The sequence below is a fragment of the Quercus lobata genome, chromosome 2, assembly GCF_001633185.2.
Source record: "Quercus lobata isolate SW786 chromosome 2, ValleyOak3.0 Primary Assembly, whole genome shotgun sequence".
In the NCBI taxonomy this organism is placed as follows: Eukaryota; Viridiplantae; Streptophyta; class Magnoliopsida; order Fagales; family Fagaceae; genus Quercus; species Quercus lobata.
In genome coordinates this window covers 59626503-59652065 of record NC_044905.1, presented here as the reverse complement: position 1 = coordinate 59652065, position 25563 = coordinate 59626503, and the positions used below count along the sequence as shown (strand labels likewise).

The window sequence follows — 25563 nt, the reverse complement described above, 5'->3', positions numbered from 1 at the left end:
TGCAATTTTTACATTGAACTAACTAACTTGGTTCAAAATCTTTAAAATTTTGATTAGATGAGACACGTGACGCAAAATTAAACACTAATTGAATTCCAATTTAAAATCTAATTGAATTTTCTCTTAGCTTTACTTATATATATATATATATATAGATGATTTATAAACTTGAGTTGTTTTTAGTTCTACAAAAAACAAAGGCGTATAAATATAAAATCATTCAAAAATTATTTGTTTTATGGTTTACTTATATTGAACTCCTCATTTTTTTTTTATACTAAATTAACTCATTTAGTACAAAAATAAAAAAAAAAAAAAAAAAAAAAAAAAAAAACTTAGATTAGATTAGACACGTCGCAAAATTAAACTCTAATTAAAATCTAACTTTTACATTGAATTAATTCACTTGGCACAAAAATTTAAAAATTTAGATTTAATGAAATATATGGCGCAAAATTAGACTCTAGTTAAATTCTAATTTGAAATCTATTTAAATTTTCTTTTAAATTTTACCTATTATTATATATATAGAAATATAGATTGGTTGGGGCCTTGACGACTAAGGGTTTGGGTGTTTAATGGAGTTCATGCCCACGACCCCTTCAAGTTTCAAGCCCAGAAAACTGTTAATGACAAATAAACAAGTTGATTATGCTGGCAAATTTTTTTTTTTTTAGTTACTTGGTACGTACTTAGCTTCTAGTCTAGAGTAACATGTACAAAGAAGATGTAGTTATCGGGAATACTAAAGCATTTCTACACTTAAATTGAACTTTCAATGGAAGATTAAAAGATTATCGCAGAAAGCACATTTGTTAATTGACTGAGTTTGGATTGGAATGCACCGGTTAAAATTTGCTGAACGTTGGGAACTTGGGAAAAAAGATGATTGCCACAAGCTAAGCTTAAGACATGAGCTTAGCTTGGCCTTGGACCCAACCAGGTAGCCAAATGACTAGCCTAGCTAGACACTAGACAGCATACACAACAATTGTGTGATTATATGCTCAAAAACCTAACCCGTTAGTTTTGCATCCTAGAAGAGCTAATGATTCTTGATTAATTAAGCAATGCAGTAGTTTGTCCTTATTTTTTAATATTGCACAGCACAAAGAAACAAGCACTGTTTGGTGAAATTCATACAGATCGGCTTGAATAAATCTGACTTTCTTGTAGAGTACTTTCAATTTTCAAACCGAATTTGTTATTTTATAATATTTTCAAACCGAGTTGAACAAGGTTAGCATATATTGAAGCATAAATCACGGATATGCATGTGGTTAATTTACTCACTCTATAGCTTTGTGCATCCAATATTGGAAACCAATCCCCTTTAAATATTACTGAGCTGATTTCGGGATCAACATTTTTAACATTTTGGTTCTTGTTTTAAGATCCATTTACATGTGTCCTGGGTCAGAGTTTACAACCTTATGCGGGGATCTAGCTGGTCAAGAAATCAAAAATTGCATGATAGTAAAATATAGGTCATGTGTTGTGTCCGATCGATGCTTTTAATAATTGCCTCAAGTATCAAATTGCTTCTTCTTACGAAAATATAGTAGTAGTAGTAGTAGTATATGATGTTTGCACGATCATGAAGTTGGATTTATTGAGCTTCACGCAGTGTTGACCTTTTACAATTAGTCCCCACCACCTAATATCATGAAGTTGGATTTATTGAGCTTCACGCAGTGTTGACCTTTTACAATTAGTCCCCACCACCTAATAATACACTCACTAGTTTATCAGGGTTAAGTATAACAAAGATGACCTAAAACTAAATAATAAACAAGCCTCCCCTAGGCAAAAAACAAAGCCACTTATTTGATAATTAATTGTCTACTAGTGGCGTTTGACATTGAAAGGGGTTCTAATTTCATGTTTTCAAAAGGCAATACATACATACTACATACAGTTTTTGATACCCACTTCCTACTCTACCTTTTCTATCTTCAATTCTAAGCAAGCAACCCTCATCAAACATAAACAAAAACATGCATATGGATTCACCTCATAAAACCAAGTCTCTCTCCACTAATCTCTTCTTCCTTTTCATCCTCTTGTCAACAAATCTTCTCACCTTGTTCCTTTCTTCTACTTTCAATGCCTCCTCGTGCTCTTTCAATCCCACCATTCCCACCACCACCACCACCACCAAGGACAATCAATATCCTTCTCCTAAATCACCCGATGTATCTACAGAAGCAACAAATAATTTAGATCTTTCACCTGAATTCCTTGCTTTTACATCCGGGCAATTACTCCCATTTGGGGTCAATATCAACTTTGATTCCGACACCATATACCCCCCAGTTGGAAAAGCATGCACCCAATTCCCCAAAGAACTCAACACCTTCATGTCTTACAAAGTCAATGGTTCATGCCCAGATGATGAGCTCTTAGCCCAAAAGCTCCTCCTCAAAGGCTGTGAGCCACTCCCTCGACGCCGTTGCCGCCCTGCTGCCCCTTCTAAATATGTTGAACCATACCCTCTTCCAACTAGCTTATGGACAACGCCCTCAGATAACTCCATTGTATGGACAGCTTACACTTGCAAAAACTATGATTGTCTCGTCAACAGAAAGTATAGGGAAAAGGGTTTCAGTGATTGTAAAGACTGTTTTGATCTTCAAGGAGCTGAGAAATCTCGTTGGACCTCATCAAAAGGTGGTGGTGTAGACTTCAGTATTGACGAAGTCTTGGCAACAAAGAAGCCTGGAACAATACGTATCGGGCTTGACATTGGTGGTGGTGTAGCTACTTTTGCTATAAGAATGATGAAAAGGAACATAACCATTATTACAACCTCTATGAACTTGAATGGTCCATTCAACAATTTCATTGCCTCAAGAGGGGTTGTGCCTCTCTACGTTAGTATCTCTCAGAGGCTTCCTTTTTTCGACAACACGTTGGACATCGTTCACTCCATGCATGTATTGAGTAACTGGATCCCAACAACGTTGATGCACTTCTTGATGTTTGATATCTATAGGGTGCTTAGGCCTGGGGGGTTGTTTTGGCTTGATCATTTCTTCTGTGTGGAAGAGCAGTTCGAGCAAGTTTACAAGCCGCTCATAGAGAGCATTGGGTTCAAAAAGTTAAAGTGGGTGGTAGGGAAGAAGCTCGATCGTGGTCCAGAGCGCCGTGAGATGTACCTTTCGGCTTTGTTGGAGAAGCCATTGAACAACTCCTGGTGATTTTCATTTTTTATTTCTCTCTCTTCTTGTTTACTTAAATGAGATTTTGATTTTGAGTTTAGATTCCTGTCTGTCTCCTTTGTAAGAAGTCGTGGCAAGGAGTAAATTTTAACAATATATGAAATTTTGCTTGCACTAGTTTTCCCCCTCTTTGTATTGTCCCATATATGTTTTACATTTGATTTACCAATATTTATACATTTTCCTCGCATTTATTTACATTGTAAGAAATTGAGTAGATCTTGTATTCACTTTTTCCAGGCTGTAAACCATGTGTCTCCGTTATGTTTATTGTCCATGGTAGTGCTTGCTACGCTAGGGCAAGTCACACAATATATATCCATAACCTAAGAACTATAGAATAGAACCCAAAAGGCTAGAGAGTATGGTAGAGAGAGAGAGAGAGATTTTTTTTTTTTCACGAATTACACAAATGAGAGAGGTTATATACATTTGTAACTCATTCCATATGTAACTTTTGTAACTCATTCCCTATAACTAAGTTACATGGGAGTATCTTCTTAAAAAAAAAAAAAAAGAGGTTACATGAGAGTATATCTCATTAAATAGGGCCGATTAGACTATAGTCTGGCCACAGTCAGGCTATGACCACTAATGGACATAATAGTATGTTATATATTTATATAACATATTGGTATTTATGTAGAAATAATTTCATGAAATTATTATTGCTTTCTCTCTATAGCGGAATTAAAACGAATAAAAATCATAGTGTGTTTATGAAGCACAAAGGGAATGCTCAAATTGAAACAAGATTTTTATTTGCTTAAAACCATTAGCACTCTAGAGATTTATCCGTAGGTTACTCTTCACACTTCCAAACTCTGATCTGTTTCATCTATCGTTGCAAATCTTTATTGTACACTTTTTTTCTTTTCAAACAAGTTTAAAATCGGTGTTCCTTGTTCAGTCCTTTTCCCAAGCCTTACGTATGGTATCTGCACAACCTTGGACCTTCATCCACATCTCCACAAAATGAATATGTTGTAATGATGTATACTTCGTCAAGGCTTGAAGCCCAATACCCGTATTCAACCACCAACAACATAAGCCATCTTCAAATAATGGCATCAGACCCATTGAGTTGACACTCAATTTTTCTTACCCATGGGTTAAGTCCATGGCCAATTCTAAGTCTTCAACCAGGGAAGTAGGGGTCTAGCAAGTAAGAGAGTGATTTTTGATAATTTGCTAATATCCATCCTCTTAGTCAATGTATTAGCTTGGAGCACATTAATCAAGGGATTGGCTCAAGTCTACTCATGCATAACTTTTCATGTTTTATTTTTTCTCATAATTCAAGCTGTCATCCATTACATTAAATGCTTCCAACTATCATTTATCTTTTTCAGAAAGTATCTTTCTCTTTACAGCTAAAACCAAGTGTTACTTTCACCTTAATAATTTCCCAACTAGGAAATAAAGCCAACTCAACTACAAGGCTCAAGGTAAGCCCTCTGTCCTATGCGAAGCATTTTGAATCCTTCATATCATTTTGAATTCTTCATATCTATAGAATAAAAAAAAAAAAAAAAAACCATGATTTGTCCAGTTGGTCAAAGACATTTCTATTCTTCAAAGTAAATTGTACCCATTATAACATATTATATATCGATATTTTTTTGATAATTCAATAATTGGGAGTGAAGAGGTTTGAACTCTAAATGTCCATGTTGAAACAATCAAGAAGCTAACTAATTAAAAGGTCTTAGCTCATATTATATATCAATATAGATATAGAAATTCCCAAAATTCATAGACCATTTATTGTGCTGCTCTATGCTCAATCTCTCGTAACCAACCACAACCTAATTGATTTTAAAACCGCTAATACAATTCATAAGTAAAACTCCCAATGAAAATTCTGACCTTAGTGTGGAAACTTCTCCATGATTGTCACCCTGGAATTCGAATCTTACCCTTTGTGCAGTGAAGATAGCGAAACTTCCTCACATCTGTTTCTCTATTGCCCCCTTGTTAGAGCAGTGTGGCATGGTTTTGTTCTTCCTATCAGAACTACGGAAGAAACTCAACCAGATTGAGGTTAATTAATGGCAGGCTAGTTGTATCTTAGATAATAAGAAGTTGGAACAATACAATATGATTTACTTGCAAACCATTTTCACCACCCTCTGGACAATCTGGAATCACAAAAACCAGGCCGTAAGGGAAGTGTCCCAATCCAACTGATGTTTTACTCACATCCCAAACTCTCATGCTGTCTTGCGGGCACCAAGAAGCTAAAGCTTAAGCTTAAATCAACCCTCTCAGCAAGAGTGCCAAAACCAAGATGGGATGGGGTGGAGTTATCGGGAGCTGGCAGCTATAATCAAGATTGATGGGAAGAGAAATAAGAAATTTAGAAGAAGCGGGCATGCTTATGAAGCTAAGAACAATGAAGGAAGAAGAATGTTTGTAGGATACAGTAGTACTGGAGCCTCAACTACTAACATGGCAATTCAGGAAGCATTGGAGGCAGGCTTACAAGATAAGAATTTAGGCTGTCAACACATCATTGTACTCACTGGCAGCAAGAAGAAAATTCCCCACTGGATAGAGCAAGCATTACTGACAGACCTCCAATTCCTCCGACAACAAGAAAGGACTTTCTGTTTCATTGCTGTTCCCAAACCAATTTTAAATGATGTTGTTGATATTGCCTCTTTAGCCACTAAGATGCCAATTCATCACTGCCGGGTACAACCAACAATTTTGTAATGCTGAACTTTATATATTTGCCTTTTGTCATATGTTAATGTAGGTATCGAAAAACAATTTTCAAAATGCGCATTCAATTTTGGGTGTTCCATTGTTGCCATATGCTATATTTGTCATATGTTATATTTACCTATTGTTGCTCAGATGACCTCTTTCAGGAACTTACCATAAATTTAAACCACAACTTGGATTTATACATGGAACTTTTTTTATCTGTAAAAAATTATAAATAAACTTTATATACTGATATCCAGAGATAAAATGTCCATATACAGCCAAAAGCATGCCTTGACCTCTGTTGTATATCCTCTTTATTTATTAATTTTTTGTGTAACAAAATGTCCATCTATATGTGGGGTTGTGAAGAGAAAATGTAAAATTAGCTACTTTAAACTGCACAATGCTTGGCATACAGTTATGAACAGTATTAAGTGTTGAATTGGGCCCGTGTGTGGCTTGAATTGCCACAAGCCCAAGTCAAGTCTAAATTCCCTTTAATTGACCAAATCCTATTTGTAATAGGAAACCTTTTTTTGCTTCTGCCGACTTTAACATATGCATATATATATTTTGTATTAAGTGCAGCCGTGAGTATATATGGAGAGAAATCCTAATTAACCTAGTGTGTAGCCATATGAGAGAAAATAGAGAAAAGAGAGGCAGCCAACTTCTATTCTTATTTTTTATGTGAGAGAGTGCTAGGGTGTAATTGAGATTTGGGTTTCTTGAGAGTGTTCTTGTGCACTATTGTATTTTCCTTGATAATAGTGAAATCCCTGCAACTCCGTGGACGTAAGCAAATTGCCGAACCACGTAAATATTGTCTTGTGCGTGTGATTATTTTCTTTGACGTGTGTTTTCTCTATTTGTTTTGTTTCTCACAAGTTAGGAATTTTTGGTTAAATTCCCTACAACTGGTATCAGAGCTTAAGGTTAGGTTTGAGTGGGAGCAATGGCAGAGGAAGCAGGAAAGGCGTCTGGAATAGAAAAGTTTGATGGCACAGACTTCGCGTATTGGAGGATGCAGATTGAAGATTATCTCTATGGGAGGAAATTGCATCTGCCTCTTTTGGGGACAAAACCTGAGGCTATGAAGGCTGAGGAATGGGCTCTTCTTGACAGACAGGTACTAGGAGTTATCAGGTTAACTCTGTCTAGGTCTGTTGCACACAATGTTGTAAAGGAGAAGACCACAGCAGATCTGATGAAGGCTTTGTCTGGTATGTATGAAAAGCCGTCAGCAAACAATAAAGTGCACTTGATGAAGAAACTGTTCAATCTGAAGATGGCAGAGAATGCATCAGTAGCACAACATCTGAATGAATTTAATTCTATCACAAATCAATTGTCGTCTGTAAAAATTGATTTTGATGATGAGATTCGTGCTCTAATCGTCTTGGCTTCTTTGCCAAACAGTTGGGAGGCAATGAGGATGGCAGTAAGCAATTCTACAGGAAAGGAAAAACTCAAGTACAATGATATACGAGATTTAATTCTGGCTGAGGAGATTCGCAGAAGAGATGCAGGTGAATCCTCAGGATCTGGTTCTGCCCTAAACCTTGAGATAAGAGGCAGAGGTAATAACAGAAATTCAAATCGGGACAGATCAAAATCCAGAAATTCTAATCGGAACAGAAGTAAATCTAGATCAGGCCAACAAGTACAATGCTGGAATTGTGGGAAAACAGGTCACTTTAGGAATCAATGCAAAAGTCCTAAGAAGAAGAATGAAGATGATTCTGCTAATGCTGTAACAGAAGAGGTACAGGATGCATTACTTCTTGAAGTAGACAGTCCACTTGATGATTGGGTCTTGGATTCAGGAGCTTCGTTTCATACCACTCCACACCGAGAAATCATACAAAATTATGTTGCAGGTGATTTTGGTAAGGTGTATTTGGCTGATGGTTCAGCCTTGGATGTTGTGGGTATGGGAGATGTTCGAATATTGTTGCCCAATGGGTCTGTTTGGTTACTGGAGAAGATTCGACATATTCCTGACCTGAGGAGGAATCTGATTTCTGTTGGACAACTTGATGATGAAGGACATGCAATACTATTTGTTGGTGGTACTTGGAAGGTTACAAAGGGAGTTAGGGTATTGGCTCGTGGAAAGAAGACTGGTACTCTGTACATGACCTCAAGTCCAAGAGACACAATTGCAGTTGCTGATGCAAGTACTGATACAAGCCTATGGCACCGAAGACTTGGTCACATGAGTGAGAAAGGGATGAAGATGCTGCTGTCAAAAGGAAAACTACCAGAATTGAAGTCCATTGATTTTGACATGTGTGAAAGTTGCATCTTAGGAAAGCAGAAAAAGGTGAGCTTCTTGAAAACTGGCAGGACACCGAAGGCTGAAAAATTGGAGTTAGTACACACTGATTTGTGGGGGCCTTCTCCGGTTGCATCTCTTGGAGGTTCAAGGTACTACATCACTTTTATTGATGACTCAAGCAGAAAGGTATGGGTTTATTTTCTGAAAAATAAATCTGATGTATTTGAAATCTTTAAGAAGTGGAAGGCCATGGTTGAGACAGAAACAGGTTTAAAAGTAAAATGTTTGAGGTCAGATAATGGAGGAGAGTACATAGATGGAGGGTTCAGTGAGTATTGTGCTACACAGGGAATTAGGATGGAGAAGACCATTCCTGGGACACCACAGCAGAATGGTGTGGCTGAGCGCATGAATAGAACTCTCAATGAGCGTGCTAGGAGTATGAGGTTGCATGCTGGACTACCAAAAACTTTTTGGGCTGATGCTGTTAGCACTGCAGCTTACCTGATAAACCGAGGACCTTCAGTTCCCATGGAGTTCAGACTTCCTGAGGAGGTTTGGAGCGGTAAAGAGGTAAAGTTTTCACACTTAAAAGTTTTTGGTTGTGTTTCTTATGTTCATATTGATTCTGATGCTCGTAGTAAACTTGATGCAAAGTCTAAAATATGTTTTTTTTCATTGGCTATGGTGATGAGAAATTTGGCTATAGGTTTTGGGATGAACAAAACAGAAAAATCATCAGAAGTAGAAATGTGATATTTAATGAACAGGTTATGTACAAGGACAGGTCAACTGTAGTGTCAGATGTTACAGAGATAGATCAAAAGAAATCTGAGTTTGTCAACTTAGATGAATTGACTGAAGGTACTGTCCAGAAAAGAGGTGAAGAAGATAAGGAGAATGTAAATTCACAGGTAGATCTGAGTACACCTGTAGCTGAAGTCCGCAGATCTTTCAGGAACATTAGACCTCCACAGCGTTATTCACCTACTTTAAATTATCTCCTGTTGACTGATGGTGGTGAGCCAGAGTGTTATGATGAAGCCTTGCAAGATGAAAACTCAAGCAAGTGGGAGTTAGCCATGAAGGATGAGATGGATTCCTTGTTGGGGAATCAAACATGGGAACTGACTGAATTGCCAGTAGGAAAGAAGGCTTTGCACAACAAATGGGTATACAGAATAAAGAATGAGCATGATGGTAGCAAACGTTACAAGGCCAGATTAGTTGTTAAAGGGTTCCAGCAAAAGGAAGGCATTGACTACACAGAAATATTTTCTCCAGTTGTGAAGATGTCAACAATCAGACTAGTACTGGGAATGGTGGCTGCAGAAAACTTACATCTTGAGCAGTTAGATGTGAAGACAGCATTCCTTCATGGTGACTTGGAGGAAGACCTTTACATGATTCAGCCAGAAGGGTTCATTGCTCAAGGACAAGAGAATTTAGTTTGCAAACTGAGAAAGAGCTTGTATGGCCTAAAACAAGCTCCTAGACAGTGGTACAAGAAATTTGACAGTTTTATGCACAGAATTGGGTTCAAGAGATGTGAAGCTGATCACTGTTGCTATGTTAAGTTTTTTGACAATTCTTACATCATATTACTGTTATATGTGGATGATATGCTTATTGCAGGGTCTAGCATTGAGGAGATCAATAATCTGAAGAAGCAATTGTCCAAACAGTTTGCAATGAAGGATTTGGGAGCTGCAAAGCAAATCCTTGGTATGAGAATCATTAGAGACAAGGCTAATGGTACATTGAAACTTTCACAGTCAGAGTATGTGAAGAAAGTTCTCAGCAGGTTCAACATGAATGAAGCTAAACCAGTGAGCACACCCTTGGGTAGTCATTTCAAACTAAGCAAAGAACAGTCACCAAAGACAGAAGAAGAAAGGGACCATATGAGCAAGGTGCCCTATGCCTCAGCTATTGGCAGCTTGATGTATGCTATGGTGTGTACAAGGCCAGACATTACACATGCAGTGGGAGTTGTGAGCAGATTCATGAGTAGGCCTGGAAAGCAGCATTGGGAGGCAGTCAAGTGGATTCTGAGATATCTGAAGGGTTCATCAGATACATGTCTTTGCTTCACAGGTGCAAGTTTGAAACTGCAGGGTTATGTAGATGCTGATTTTGCTGGTGATATTGATAGTAGAAAGAGTACTACTGGGTTTGTTTTTACTCTGGGTGGTACAGCTATATCATGGGCTTCAAATTTACAGAAGATTGTTACTTTGTCTAGTACAGAAGCTGAGTATGTTGCAGCAACTGAAGCTGGAAAGGAGATGATTTGGCTACATGGTTTCTTAGATGAATTGGGTAAGAAGCAGGAGATGGGCATTCTACACAGTGACAGTCAGAGTGCAATCTTTCTTGCCAAGAATTCGGCTTTTCATTCAAAGTCGAAGCACATACAGACAAAATACCACTTTATCCGTTACCTTGTTGAAGATAAGCTGGTAATGCTTGAGAAGATTTGTGGATCTAAGAACCCGGCAGACATGTTGACTAAGGGTGTCACTATTGAGAAGTTGAAGCTGTGCGCAGCTTCAATTGGTCTTCTAGCTTGAGGACAGGAGGATGAGTTGCAGGGATGAGGGATTGTGTTATAGAGGTATTGTGGCTGATGTTTGCAGCTTGTGAGCCCTTAAGGGCTAAGGTGGAGCTGATGGAGGAGTTTGCTAGTGTAGCTTGATCAATTCAAGCCAAGGTGGAGATTTGTTGAATTGGGCCCGTGTGTGGCTTGAATTGCCACAAGCCCAAGTCAAGTCTAAATTCCCTTTAGTTGACCAAATCCTATTTGTAATAGGAAACCTTTTTGCTTCTGCCGACTTTAACATATACATATATATATTTTGTATTAAGTGCAGCCGTGAGAAAATATGGAGAGAAATCCTAATTAACCTAGTGTGTAGCCACATGAGAGAAAATAAAGAAAAGAGAGGCAGTCAGTTTCTATTCTTATTTTTTCTTGTGAGAGAGTGTTAGGGTGTAATTGGGATTTGGGTTTCTTGAGAGTGTTCTTGTGCACTATTGTATTTTCCCTGATAATAGTGAAATCCCTGCAACTCCGTGGACGTAGGCAAATTGCCGAACCACGTAAATATTGTCTTGTGCGTGTGATTATTTTCTTTGACGTGTGTTTTCTCTATTTGTTTTGTTTCTCACAGGTTAGGAATTTTTGGTTAAATTCCCTACATTAAGCACAGTGGTGTTTGGAATATCATCTCAAAGATGAAAGAACAAACATCCTGAAGAAAAATGAATAAAACAGGAAGCTCTTCAGGTTACACGAATTAGAAGCACTACCATGATGAAAATACATGTCATTGCAAAGATCGCAAGCCATGTGAAGCACGTAGTCTTTGAGCTCTCAGAGTATATCTTCATGGCTCGCACATTGGCACGCCCAGTGCTTGCCAAGCTATGCTCAATAGCTTGCTCGGTAGAATCAAGTATCTGCACTCAAACATAATCAAGTTATGAGACTACTTGATCATCAGTCAACACTAAAAACATGAAACAGAAAAAGGTGAAAGCTATTTAACGAGATTAAGAATTCAATCATTATTGTTCAGGGTAAACATAGTAATGATGTGATTACAATAAGATCCTCCCAAGAGAACACCATGTGATTTAAATATGATCCTTCCAATAGAACGACACCATGGGATGAATAGGCATGTATTCAAGTTTCTATCAAAGGTCATACCCAGTGCATGACAATTGTGTTGACAATCCAAGAGAATAAAGAAATTGTGGCGGAGGTGAAAGAGGGATCTATAATGGCCGATTATGTTTTTGCTGCAGTTCAGGGTGGTGCAGCGAAGGCAATGATATTGAGAATGTACAGACTTCAAAATAGTACCTGATTGCATTTAGTCAAAACCACATTCTTTTTACTTTCTTTTTACAACTATACAAGATAATCCCACTAATCCTGCAGCCAACACAGATTGAATCCCAGACCTTGAAAATGAGAAGCATAACTAGGCTACAAGCTTACATCTCCCCCCTCCTCTTTTTTCCCTTTTTAATGCGAATCAGATGTCCACGAAATTTTGTTAATAAAATCCTAGAGAAGAAAGAAAAATAAATGAAGACAACAAAGGTATTTGTCCTTTGATTGGTAAGTCACACACTATTAGTGGATCTTGAACCCATGACTTATCCTCGACTCTATTCCTCGACTCTATTCTTGTAAGAAGAAAAAGGGTCATTTGAATGTAGCCTTGGCTTATGAATAGCGGTAATGAGATAGCAGCAATGATGCAGTGAAAGAGGTGTGGGGTTATGGGGGTTGGAAGTTGGCATAAATGAAAAGCAGAACGGTGATTGTGGTACAACTGATTTTTGTTAAAACTTAGAACAATTTAAAAATTCAACATATTATGTACTGCAAGTCACTATATTTAGTTATTATTGTAAAATAAATTGACTTCTTGGAGCATTCTCAATATTATTATGACATCATTTGTTTATTATGACCATTTGTTTCAACATTAACATTTTCTGAAAAATGAGTCAATTTCCAAGAAGTATTTTCTAAAAAATTATCTTATTTTCCTATATTTGGTAGCAATCTTAAAATGAGTTGGAAAACTATTTCTTGGCTTCCTTTATTTAGCTTGGCATGAGATAGAATAGTTTTTCAGAAAATTTTAGTGGAAAACAACCTCTAAAAAATAAGCCATACTTTTTCCGTTGACCATGGATAGTTTTCCTTTGACCCATTTTTTATAATTCTACCAAACACTAGAAAACACAAAAAACTATCTACACAAGGTTTCCATTGAAACGATTGACGGTAACTAAGAAGAGTAAAGGTATCCTAATCATACTATCATAGAAATGGTGAGATAACAATAATTGGAAAATAAATCTTTAGAATGCCATATATCCTCTTCATTCATGTCAGTAGTGTATAACATGCTCACAGAATTAATACCTCTAAGTTAGAATCAAACACTTCATGATTAGAGTCATTGCTCCCTGATTTCCATGCATGGTGAAGTAGGACAACCAGACCAAAACTAAAACAACAGTAAAATAAAAAGGGATATGACCTAGGAGTCAGGACCTAGGCTTGGTTGGGAGTCAGCACCAAACAGGAAAACCATTAGGAGTCAACACTTAAGGTGAAACTGGAGTCAGCATCAAACCAAAGAGAGACCAAAAGGCCATTTTTTCATTCATCAAAATATCAACCATCTCCTCAAATAGTACAATAGGTTGCTTATAAAGGATTACTAAACCTAGCTCCAATTGGCATAGGAAACCCTAATTGCCTTATTACAAAAATAAACTTGCTTCCAAATTAAAATACTAATAGCATAATAAACTACTAGGACCTAAATCATAAAAATACAATTGACTTGCAAACATAAATAATACTAAATAAAAATCTTCTTGCATCTCCCAATGATGCGGGAGATGCAAGAAGATTTTTATTTAGTATTATTTATGTTTGCGGGAGATGCAAGAAGATTTTTATTTAGTATTATTTATATTTGTAAGTCAATTGTATTTTTATATTTTGGGTCCTAGCAATTATTAGTATTTTAATTTGGAAGTAAGGTTATTTTGTAATAAGGAAATTAGGGTTTTCTATTGCAATTAAAACTAGGGTTTAGCAATCCCTTATAAACAACCTATTGTACTCATTTTGGGGATGGTTGATATTTTGATGAATGAAAAAAATGGTCTTTTGGTCTCTCTTTGGTCTAGTGCTAAGTGCTAACTCAGTTCTACTTGGGTGTCGACTCCTAATGGTTTTCCTAAAAATGACGCAAGACAACCAAAAAACATGGTAACAACGGTAAAATAAATGGATATGACCTAAGAGTCAGCACCTAGACCTGGCTTGGAGTCGGCACCAAGCAAGAAAACCACTAGGAGTCAACAACTAGGGTGGAATTGGAGTCAGCACCAAACTAAAAAGAGCAAACGGCCATTTTTCTCATTCATCAAAATATCAACCATCTCCTAAAGGAGTACAATAGATTTTTGATTACTAAGCCTAGTTCTAATTGGCGTAGGAAACCCTAATTGCATTATTACAAAAATAACCTTGCTTCCAAATTAAAATGCTAATAGCATAATAAGCTACTAGGACCTAAAATATAAAAATACAATTGACTTGCAAACAAAATAATACTAATTAAAAATTTTCTTGCATCTCCCGCATCACATAGTCATTGCTCTAAATCAACATGACTTTATACTTTGCATACAGTGTGGTTATAACATAGTACTTGTGAGGAAATGCTCAATTACTTAAAATGTAAAGAAAAGGAAATGGTCCAGCGTGAAGTTGAATATTGACATGGAAAAACTTTAAGATGCACTAAATGCAACTTCTTTAAACAAGTTATTGGGAGTTGAGATCAGTGAGTGACACTCTTAACACTAAACTAAAATAGCGTGTAACTTCACCAAAAAAATCCTTGGTAGTTAGGTTTTCAAGATCAGTAGGTAACTCTCACAGTTAACTCTGTTAGCTTGACAAGGAGATCAGTACTCTGGAATGACGGAATATTTTAGTACTTTGGGAACTGCCGAAGAGTCACACCAGGGTGGATCCTCTTCACCTTGTTTTCATTTGCATGGAAAACTAGGTAATATGGCTATCAGAGAACTGCAGATTAAAGGAATGGAAACCCATTGAGGCATCAAGGAACAACCATCTAATTATCTGTTCCTTTCCTGATAATTTACTAGTAGTTTTAAAACAACAATTTGAACCCAAAGAAAAACATGGTGTCAATCTTAGTGAAAAACTTTAACAAAATAGATCCAAAAATTTTCTTAGTCTTTGTACCAGTGAGCTGCAGGCTGCAGCGCCTATTCATTCATCTTCTCTAATTAACTATTACCAAAGGCCAAAAAACTCAAGCTATTGTAGTTTAGGCCTGAGTGAGGTCATAATGCGTGCAACACCCACTGGGTGCATGTACAATTTACTGAGAGAGAGAAAGAGCATAAGTCAAGGATGATTCGTGCATTCAAACACTATTCCAAAGGCCAATGAGCTCTAGCACAAATGACACTTCCTTCTCCAGTAAGTGTGCATTCATAACCCACTGGATATGTATATAACTTACTAGTAAAAGGAGAAAGGGAAAACTGAAAACCAATTACAAAAGACCAAGAAGAACAGTTGGTATTAACCCTTAACCATTCGAGAGTGTTAAAGCACAACCAAAATTTTCTATACATAATATATAGAATAAGCAATCTCTTCCGTCTTAAATTTTAGCACATGTAACCTCTATCCTAATAGAGAGACCCCTTAAAAAAATCCAACTGTTAAAGGGATCATGGATTTAGTGCACGGCAAATTGCCAAAATTCAAAACTTAGAACTCCATCGATAATGTTCTGTAACATTTCAAATTCTCCCTTTACAAAGGTAATTTAAGAAACCAAAAAACTTTAAGTAAAATGCACTTACAACCTCTGAACGTTGGGGCAATTGCACTTACATCCCTGTATTTTTATTTTAGCCAATGTAGTACATAAACTTTAGTACTATAGCACATAGGCCCCCTTAACCCTTTTTTTTACCAATTTAGTACATAAACTTTGGTACTGTAATAAATAGAATAGACCCTCTAAATTTTTATGTTGTTGTAGTAAGACACCCTCATTTACATCATTTTTTTAATGATTAGGTGCAAAAGAGGTTAAATTTGATTCAAAAAATTAAGGGGATCTAACTACTACAGTATCAAAATTTATATACTAAATTGGCAAAAGAAATTTTTTTTTTCTTTTGGATAAGTATAACTGCATCTAACCCAAAGTTCAAGGGGTGCATGTTATTTAAAAACCTTTATAAATATGACTTTTTAAATGGCGCAAAATGTTGGGATGTCCTAAAAATGAATAAAAGACCATGTGACTAAGTATGATTTATGAAAGAACACCCTCCTCCTAAACACACACCACCCCCCACACCCCCAAAAAAAAAAAAAAAAAAAGGAAAAGGCATACTGAAGGAAAGAAGATTCCAGAACAAGAGAATAGCAGTTACAATCTTTTAGGCATATTAGCAAAACTGCCCACAGGTGAAAAAGTGATTACCAGATTATCCATTCCCATCTCCTCTAAAAGATGTAGGATTGATTCTTCCAACATTTTCTTTAAACAATTAAAATACTTACGAAACTAAGCATTGAACTTACATATTTGAGGCGGTGCAAGACTTGTTAGATAAATATGTGAGTTCTTACTTTTTCAGTGTTTTGCAAGGAATTGCTCATCATCAGACTGCTCTCTTTAAGTTGCCGGGCCAACCCAACCATTTCATCAGTCAAGTCCTCTTGAAGCTTTCTGTGATGAGAGAAATTCAGAAAAGATTTAGAACCACACAATAGGTAGAACAGTGATTAGATACAAAATTACACCTATTAATGCCAATTGATATTGTTGGACCTGATTGTTTGTGATTGATGCTATTATAAGGATTTGATTTAATTTGATTTTTTTATCCTTTTTTTTTTTTTTTTTTTTTTTTTTTTTTTTGAAAAGTAATTTTTATAGCATGGTTTTGAAACCTAGACCATTCAAAGAACCCTAAAAGAGAGAGGTTCAAGATTTTTGAGGTCGGATCGAGATCAATTTGACGTCAAACTGTGATGACGGCATTATTAATTTAATAATTATTTAAAAGATAAATAAATATATTAAATTAGTAAAAGTAGAAAAATTAACTAAAATAGTCCAAATAAATATAAAGATCTATCTTTCAAATGTATTTTTTATATCATAACTTTCAAAAGGAAAATAAGAAACATTAAATCCTAGGTAAACATAAATAGATATTGAATTTCTCAACCAACAGAGTCAATACCGTATATACATACGAAATTAATATACGTAACATTTTTGTTAGAGCTCAATATTCTACTCTTTTTATGTATACCTGTCTAAATTATCTTAGGCAATGCCCAAAATGAAGAGATACTAACAAGGTTGTCATCCAATCATACAAAGATCTTAATAAAAACTGCTTGACTTGGGCATTTGGGCATCCAAAACCAAAAGTTCTACAGTTCCTCTCTAGCCAAATTGTCCACAACACAAACAATAGAACTGCTTTCCATATTTTGGAACTCTTGTGAAAATAAAATCTTCCTTGCCAATACTATAGTATCTGTGGTACAGTCTTCAGCATAACCCTTAATACCCCAAATAAAGAACAAATTACCAAATATCTTGAGCCACTGAACAAAGAAGTAGAAAGTTCTCAATTGACTCCCTGCTATTCTCGCAAGTACAAGACCAATCAACAACCACAATGCTTCATTTTTAAAGGTTATCCACCTTCAAAATATTACCCATTGTTGCTGTCCAAACAATAAAACCAATCTTCCTAGCCTAGGTACCTTAGTGCGCCAAATGCACCTCCATGCAAAATGTAATCCTATAAATTCTCTCAGAACATCATGATTAAAGCTAACTTCAAACTTTACATTTTTAGTCGAACTCTAGGATAATTGATACTCTCGTTGTCTAGAAAAAAACTTTGAATACAATATGTCAACAGATACTCTGTGGTTGCTAATTCTCAATCTTGAAAGGACTGAGTGAATTGAGGAGTCCTTATCCATTGCCAATCTAAACAGGTAAAGAAAAAAAGTTCTTTGAAAGGGCACAAAGGTCAAATCAAAAGATGAACTTGGGAGCCAACTCCATAGCCAAACTAAATATATTTAGAAAATTTATTCAACCCTGTTCTAATACTTCTTCCATGGGCGAATTCCATGTGATCCCCTAACCACCTCTGTTGTCAAGCACCCTACTTTTATCCATATTTCACATAAATGAACACGTCTCCAAAGATGCTCCTTCTCAACTCCAAACCTCCACAATTAAACTGGATGTATGGATTAGATTGATCTTTTTTTCTTTCTAAAACTTTTAAAAGATAATTGCAGTTCTTGTAGTGGTAAAGTACTTTAGTTTGCCACATAGTTCCCTCACACTATTACTTAAAAAATCTAAAGTGTAGTGAACACTAAAACCCAACTAGCATAAGGTATTTGAGTCAACAACAACATTTAAGCCCATAAATTTATCCAATCATGTTCATAGTCCGTGTTGTGCAAAAAGAACCTTTGATCCATTTTAAACAACGCATATACTGGAATCAAGGTTGTCAACGGGAAAATTCACCCTCAATGCACTAGATGCCTAGATTGCCCAAATAGTTAGTCACCAAAAAAGGTGTGCGCATTTGAATGCAGCTAGGTGCCAATATTATATTTATTCATAATATGCAGGCTATTAAAGTTATACACATTCACAAACCCATCATTGTTAACATCATCAAATACTCGTTCATAAAAAATTAAAAATTAAAAATTTTGATCTAACTTTTTCTTCTTTCTTATAAGAATTGATTTTCTTTACAAAGAAAGAGAAAAGGGAAATTTTAAATAAAATCATAGAGAAATGAATAAAAGAAAGGAAACAGACTTAACCTTAAAAATTGACTTGAGACAACTAACATATAGTGACACATATAAAAGGTACAACAATGTCTTTCTTAATGCTTATATTTTGACTTGGGTCTATGGTCTTCATTTCGCTGGCACTATATTGACAAGTTTTATTAATTGTGTATAGTCATTTCAGGAAGGTCAAGATTTATTGAATTGAAAAACCTTATTCTACTGGTATTGGAATAAGTAAATTGGTGGTAATTATGCTAAATTAAAGACAAAATCCGTTAATTTGATGATATGCACACTCCAAGCAGCTGTCACTTTGGCCAAGACGTGCACTAGGCAAAAAACAAGCACCTAATTAAAGTCTACTCGACTGAAAGGTCCAAATCCATAATAAGGTGCCTTGCCTCGCCCAAACACCTAGGCAAGATCATATTGCCTTTGACCTCACTGACATAAACATTGCTTTTGTGGACTCTGCTCCGGAAAAACCAGGATCAGGAAATGACCTTTTATGTTATGAATTCATTATTGCATAACAAGAGAAATTTAAAAATTTACCTGTGCTTTTCAATGTGTGCTTGTGCTGCAGCATCCAGTTTGATAGGTGCAGATGAATCAGCCTCGGTAGTGTCATGAATTCTATCTTCACTATTTGATGCAGGCCTGGTCAATAAACCAAACTGGTTAGAGTTGACAAACCACAACATAGAAAAGAGCCAATGAGCTAACCAAATCATGATAGTTCCAATTCACATACACAAATCTTCTTCTTAGTCTAGGAGTAGGAAGAATGTGATTTTCTCCTGTTTTAGAAGGGCTTTCATTTACGACAGTCTCTTCCAAGGGCTCCTGGGATACTTGGGTATCAGGTGTAGTCTGAAAATGGGAAAAGTATTAGGATCAAGAAACTCTATTCTAACATGTGAATTTAACTTAGGAACATAGAAACAAGGTAATCTCATAAAATTAAAATTATATAGGGAGTCACAGGAAAACTGTGACAAATCACTGCATCAGACAAGTGCCAAATAAATATTACTTTCATTATCCAAGTGTAGTCAACCAAGAACAACATTTTGTGAGGTTTATAATAATTCAAGAAGAAAAAGAAAGAAAAAAAAAATAGAGAGATAGAGACAAACAAATCAACAACCTTTACCTATACAATACTTGTATCAAATAGAACTAATCGGAGCCATGATTTCACACCAGTGAAAAGAAATGAATAGCAAACAGGAGACTCATTTCAAGGCCGATTAGGTTTGAATTGAAAACTTAAACCTGTTATTCACATATATGAATCAAATATGATGTTTGGATTGGAACACCCAATTTCTTTAAATTTTAATTCATTACAATAAATTCAAGATAAAAGCAGTATAGGATTTACAGGCTATTCGATGCCCATTCCCCTCTCTGTTTAGTCTTCCCATATATCACTTAACCACCCCAACCCCTTTTTTTTTTTTTTTTTTAAAGTATTCCTGCCACTTTCATCACTACTGACAAACTCTGCACAGGTTTTACTCACCAAAATCATTCCATCTTCCCTCCCAATTAATATGAAATCACCACATAAGTTTGAGGCATCTTTAACTCTTGAAGGAAAAAATCTACTTCTTTATTATACAAATCTAATCTTTTGTTAGCATAATTAGTTTTGTCATAAGCAAAGCTTCTTCAACTCATAACAAAAACATGATTCTAAAATTTATGAATTTAACAGTACTCTCCTTAAATGACCAAAATCTTAAGTACCTATGTAAACCAACATATAATCCTGCTTATAATGTACACGCACCAATGGGGCAGCTAATTTGGAAGCAATCGCTTCAATCTTCTCTGAAAAATCATTGACCACTGCCTTTGAAACCCTGTACGAACATGTTCAAGAGATGTTTAGACAAATAAGAATGCAATCCTAACAACCATAATAGCACCAGTAGAACACCTGAATCAACAACCCAAAAAAACAAGAGTGAAGATAACTATCATTTCAAAGTCAGCAAATTGCAAAATGGTTCTTGTCAAACATGTTTTCATTGGATCTAAAAAATAACAATGAAGAATGAACTTTTTTGATAAATGAAGAATTAACTAACTATTATGGAACAGGATACAAGTAACTCTAGAAAAAAGTTTTAAATCGTGCATAAGTAGCACTTTATATTAAAGAAATCTTTGTAGTATGCAGTAAGTATCTTTTCAAAGCTGCCTCCTAGGCATAAGGATAAATTGCTTAACCCGTCAGGGGTGAAAAGCCCCTGGATTATCCGGTAACTGGTTTTGGCGGGTAGGGTCAGTTGCCCGTAGGAGTTTGATTAACAGTAAGGATTGTTGTACAGTATGCTCTGCAACATGCAACTAATTTGAGTGAAATTCTCCTATGTCATCAAAAAAAGAAAAAAAGAAAGAAAAAAAAAAAGTATCTTTTCAAAGCTAATTCAGTCAAAGATTTCTTATTGGAATTATAATGAGCAACCATCAACATTAACTCCATTTAAAATATGAAAAGAAGGGGAAAAAAACGACTATGAGTCCAAGATTAATTACTTATGTCGAAGCCAGGGGAAAAAGTGGCTGAATATAGATATACTAAAATCTCTCCCAAACCTCAAAAACCTTAATGAAACATCTCAAATGACAATTTCAAAGTAAGTTTAGATTTCTTTAGAGGCTTAGGATTGGAAAAATGTTCTCTTTCATTCCTAGAATTATTGGTCTCAGCAATCTTTCCTGTGACCTATGACATATTAGGTCTTCCAATATATTTCATTGAGTTAATTACTCAATACTTTTTAGTCCAAAGCTGACCTGATACACAATAAATTGACTCATTGGATGGACTTTGAAATGTCTTACAATTTATAACATTGAACAAGTCCAGATAAAACCCTTCCATATCAATACATATCAGGCTGTACGTGTCTAACTTTCCAAATAAGCGAAATAAAATACATTCTAAAAAATGTTGATCAAAGAACTAACATTAAGTTTTGTAGCCCAAGCCAGAGCTTTGTTAGTCAAAGGTAACAGGGGTGCCCAAGGCAATAAATCCCTAGATCACCTACAATGCTTAGTGCCAAAAAGGCACCCACCCTAGGTGAAGCCAGGGACCAATATTATATTGGTAAATAATATATTGGATATTATAAGTATACTAATACTCCTAAACAATATTAGCATATTTATCATCAATTACCATTGTTTCACACTAAAACAAAAATCTAATTTTCTTCAACTTTTTTGCAAGAACAAGTTATAAACACATAAGATAAATGAATTAAACAAAGGTAACAGGCATAATTTTGAAAATATAAAATGCTAGAAGATGATTTCTATAAAGAGCCACATGTGACATAGTGCAACACAGTTAGCGAAGCACAACAATGACATAGTGTGTGTGTGTGTGTGTGTATTAGATAGGTAATAGAGATTTTATTGATTGAAAATCTTCTCATGAATGATATACTTGATTATATTTATTCATTTATATAGTTGTTTAGGAAGTCAAATAACATTAGATGAGAAAATATAGATTAAGCCCATAAAGGGATGTGTAAATTGAAAGTCACTACAGTTAATAAAAGAGTCATAAGTTTAATGAAGCACACACTTCTGTCACTCTGTCACCCTGGCTAAGGAGCTTGCTTGGAGCCTTGCTAAAGTCACCTTCCTAGCATAGAGAGATAACCAGAGTATGGATTTCACAACTAACATTTCTGTGAAACAAAATTGGCTGTTTGTTTATAGGTATGAAACACAATTGGCTATGGATTCAATACCCTCCCTTGTGTAAGTTAATTGTACCCACTAGGAGGATTTTTCATTCACATGATCCTCATTCTAACATAGGACAAATTGGGGAATTTGTCTATGTGCACTTAGGGTGGACTGAGATTCACAAATATTTGTAAATCTAGAGTTTAAAATTTTTTTATAAGAGGGGTTCTATTAGGAAGAGAAAATATTTGATTTATGATTGAAAACAAGTATGAAAAAACAAAAATCAGATTTCTTCACAATCTGTGAACAGTGCATGTGAACAATACCCAAAAACAGTGCACGTAAACTGTAAACAGTGACAGAAAAGAAAGAGGTAGAGAAAATGAGGTAAGAACAATAAGGTCAACATGTATCAATACTCAGTGTACGTTTGGCATGAATTATTTTTGTCAACTTATTTTACTATTCAGCTTATTTTTGCTACTATTCATGAGTCCCACTGCACTTTTTGGTATTATTTATAGGCCTAACTGTACTATTTCAGCTAACTTTTACATTTATCTACAGTACTTTCAACAAAAACTTTTCAGTTTCAGCAAAATAAGCGGATCTCAAGCAGATACTCAACATACGATATTTTATTGGTCAACTCCTCTTTGTTTGAGTACAATAAGACACATGATAGACCTTACATCTTAACTTTTCCTAATAGAACCAAGTCTCATTTTTTAAATAGGAAATCAAATCCTGATTGAATTGAGCCAAAGCCCACATATAAAGACCAATAAACTTTTAAAAAAAATTATTCATAAAATAAAAACCTTAGGCCCACAACTATGGCCCACACCCAGAAATTTCAGAATAACTAATTCTGCCCTTAACCCCAGAACATAAGATAAAACTATCATAACATATTTAACTACCATGGGCACTTATTCTTGGGCTTTACCTTAATTTTAGGCTTCCAAAGAAGATAGTTTTTCAAACCACACTATGCTTGCACCATCACATACTTGTCAATCATAGAACTATAAATCATGACAACAGTTTTCCCTAACTTCTGATCTAATTACCATAAGCAATTAAGCACCTAACGTCCTTTGAAAAAAAAAAAAAAAAAGACCTACAACCTAGAGCTTTTTTAGTTAACCTTTGTCATTACCTTCTAAAAATGAAGCTAGGGAATATCTAAAAATTCACTATAGAAATAATATATTATAAAAATGAAAGGAAAATAATATTTGTTCTATGTTGCTTGTATTGTCTTAAAATTCACCATATGCTGGCATTTCTACCACAAGGAGACATGTTTCTTTTGAGTGCACAACTCGATACCTGGCCTGTTTGGTATTGGGCTCTTTCCTTTACTACAAAAATTAATAAATTTTGATCAGGCCAAAAGGGACTTTTTCTATTTGTAAGTAACACATGCACCCTATGGATTTTGAACCCACGACCTCACCCTCCACCTTGCACCTTACACTTAAAAGTGAAAGAGGTGCCAATAAAACTAGAGCTCATTGGCAATTAGTCCAAGAGGGACTTTGTCAATGATTCATGAGTTTAAAAATCACAACCAAAACTCCTCTAATGTATTTATCTATTTTCAAATCCCAACTAAAATAGCAAAGGTATTAACTTTAACTCAATAACTATTTGCAAAGTCTTTATCTTTCTGCCCTCTCTTTCCAACATTTCAACCTGGAAAGAACTCCAACCCCTAAAATTGTAATGATTAGAACTTACATCAATATCTTGCAACCCAAGTCCCCACACAAACTGGACACACCTATGTAAGCTTTTTGTTTATTTAAAGTGTTGATAACAAGGCAAAATCCAATTCACTCATTTCTTTTTTCTATTCTTTTTTCTTTTTTTTTTGAAAATTAAAAATAATAATAAGTTCTAAACACAATCCACTCAATTCAAAATTGATGGATAGGAATTTTGAGGAATGCCATGGTGGAGATGCCCTAAGAATCTAGAGGATCAACAAGGCTTCACGCCCCATGCTGGGCCGCCTTCCATTCAACCGCTAATAACCATACCCACGGTTGGTACTACCAACCTCATCAATGACCTTTTATATGGGCTCAAAATAATTGCACAAGTACATAAATATACTAATTAAAATTGTCTCAAGTCACCAATTATCATGTTTAGTATAGATGGAAAACCATTTACTTATCAAAAATATATACGAATATACATCGAGAGAGAGAGAGAGCGAGAGAGAGAGAGAGAGAGAATGGTGACCTTGGTAAGCCTTCGGAAGTTCTCTCTTGAGCCAGCTGTTCTAATTGTTCTCGTAATGTAGCAACATACTACAAAATTCACATGCATATTATGCAGAAATTGGTATTTATTTTTCACTATAACAATTGCTAAGATATAGAAGCCACATATATGAGAAGAGAGATGTTTAGACATACATGTACAAGTTTTGCCTGGTTTTTTTGTTGAGGTGCAGCTGCAAGCAACCTCTTTAAGTTCACTTCCGTTTTACTAATTCCCATCACAATATCCTAGTCCTACACAGCAGCATTGAATAAACAAATCCAATTTCAAAAATCAAACGAAACTCAATTTAATTTTAAGAAAGGAAGGTCATGAGGCTGCCATTAAAAAAATGATCTTGTGTATTGTGTATGTGTGTGTTAGAGTCCCAGTCCATCAAGTGCAAGGACACGGCAATTTTTGCCTGTCGTGCCCGTGTCGTACGCCTGGGACACGGCAAGAGAGGAGGAAAAAGAAGGAAGTAAAAAATCCTAACCTGAAACGCAGCGTTTTGAGAGCATCCCTTGCACCCAAAATTAGTTTCCTCTCTCCTTCTCTCAGTCTCACTCTCTCACACGGCCTGTTCTTCTCCTTCTTCTGTGGGTTCCCTCTCCTTCTTCCAAATATGCCCTTACATACTTTACGTTTTCCCACTTTTGCCCCACTAAGGAATTGGGTACTTTGGGAGATCAGAGATGTAAACCCACGCATGACCCTCAAATTTTTTTTTTTTTTTTTGAGCGTGTAGTACTTTTGTATTTGTGTAATCTAACTAAAATACTACTAGTAAACAATACAGTGGGCATGTAGCAAAGAAAAGAAAAGAACCCTTTCTGATTGCAGAATCCTATTCCTAATTGGAACAGAACTCCATTCATGTGTCT

General features: G+C 35.6%; 2 protein-coding genes across 2 annotated transcripts; one reads left to right on the top strand and one right to left on the bottom strand.

The window, feature by feature from the left end:
- Positions 1-2003: 2003 nt before the first annotated feature.
- Positions 2004-3200, top strand: LOC115977304 (probable methyltransferase PMT19). The gene has a single exon (XM_031099087.1). The coding sequence runs from the start codon at positions 2004-2006 to the stop codon at positions 3198-3200; it is 1197 nt and encodes a 398-aa protein (XP_030954947.1).
- A 3023-nt stretch (positions 3201-6223) lies between these two features.
- LOC115975998 lies at positions 6224-25393 on the bottom strand. Its single transcript, XM_031097059.1, has 9 exons — positions 25176-25393; positions 24835-24933; positions 24659-24726; positions 20478-20550; positions 19434-19552; positions 19235-19339; positions 16454-16553; positions 11490-11679; positions 6224-6370 (listed from the first exon to the last, which is right to left on the bottom strand). The coding sequence occupies exons 2-8, from the start codon at positions 24916-24918 to the stop codon at positions 11503-11505; spliced, it is 726 nt and encodes a 241-aa protein (XP_030952919.1). The 5' UTR covers positions 24919-24933; positions 25176-25393; the 3' UTR covers positions 6224-6370; positions 11490-11502.
- Between the last annotated feature and the right edge of the window lie 170 nt (positions 25394-25563).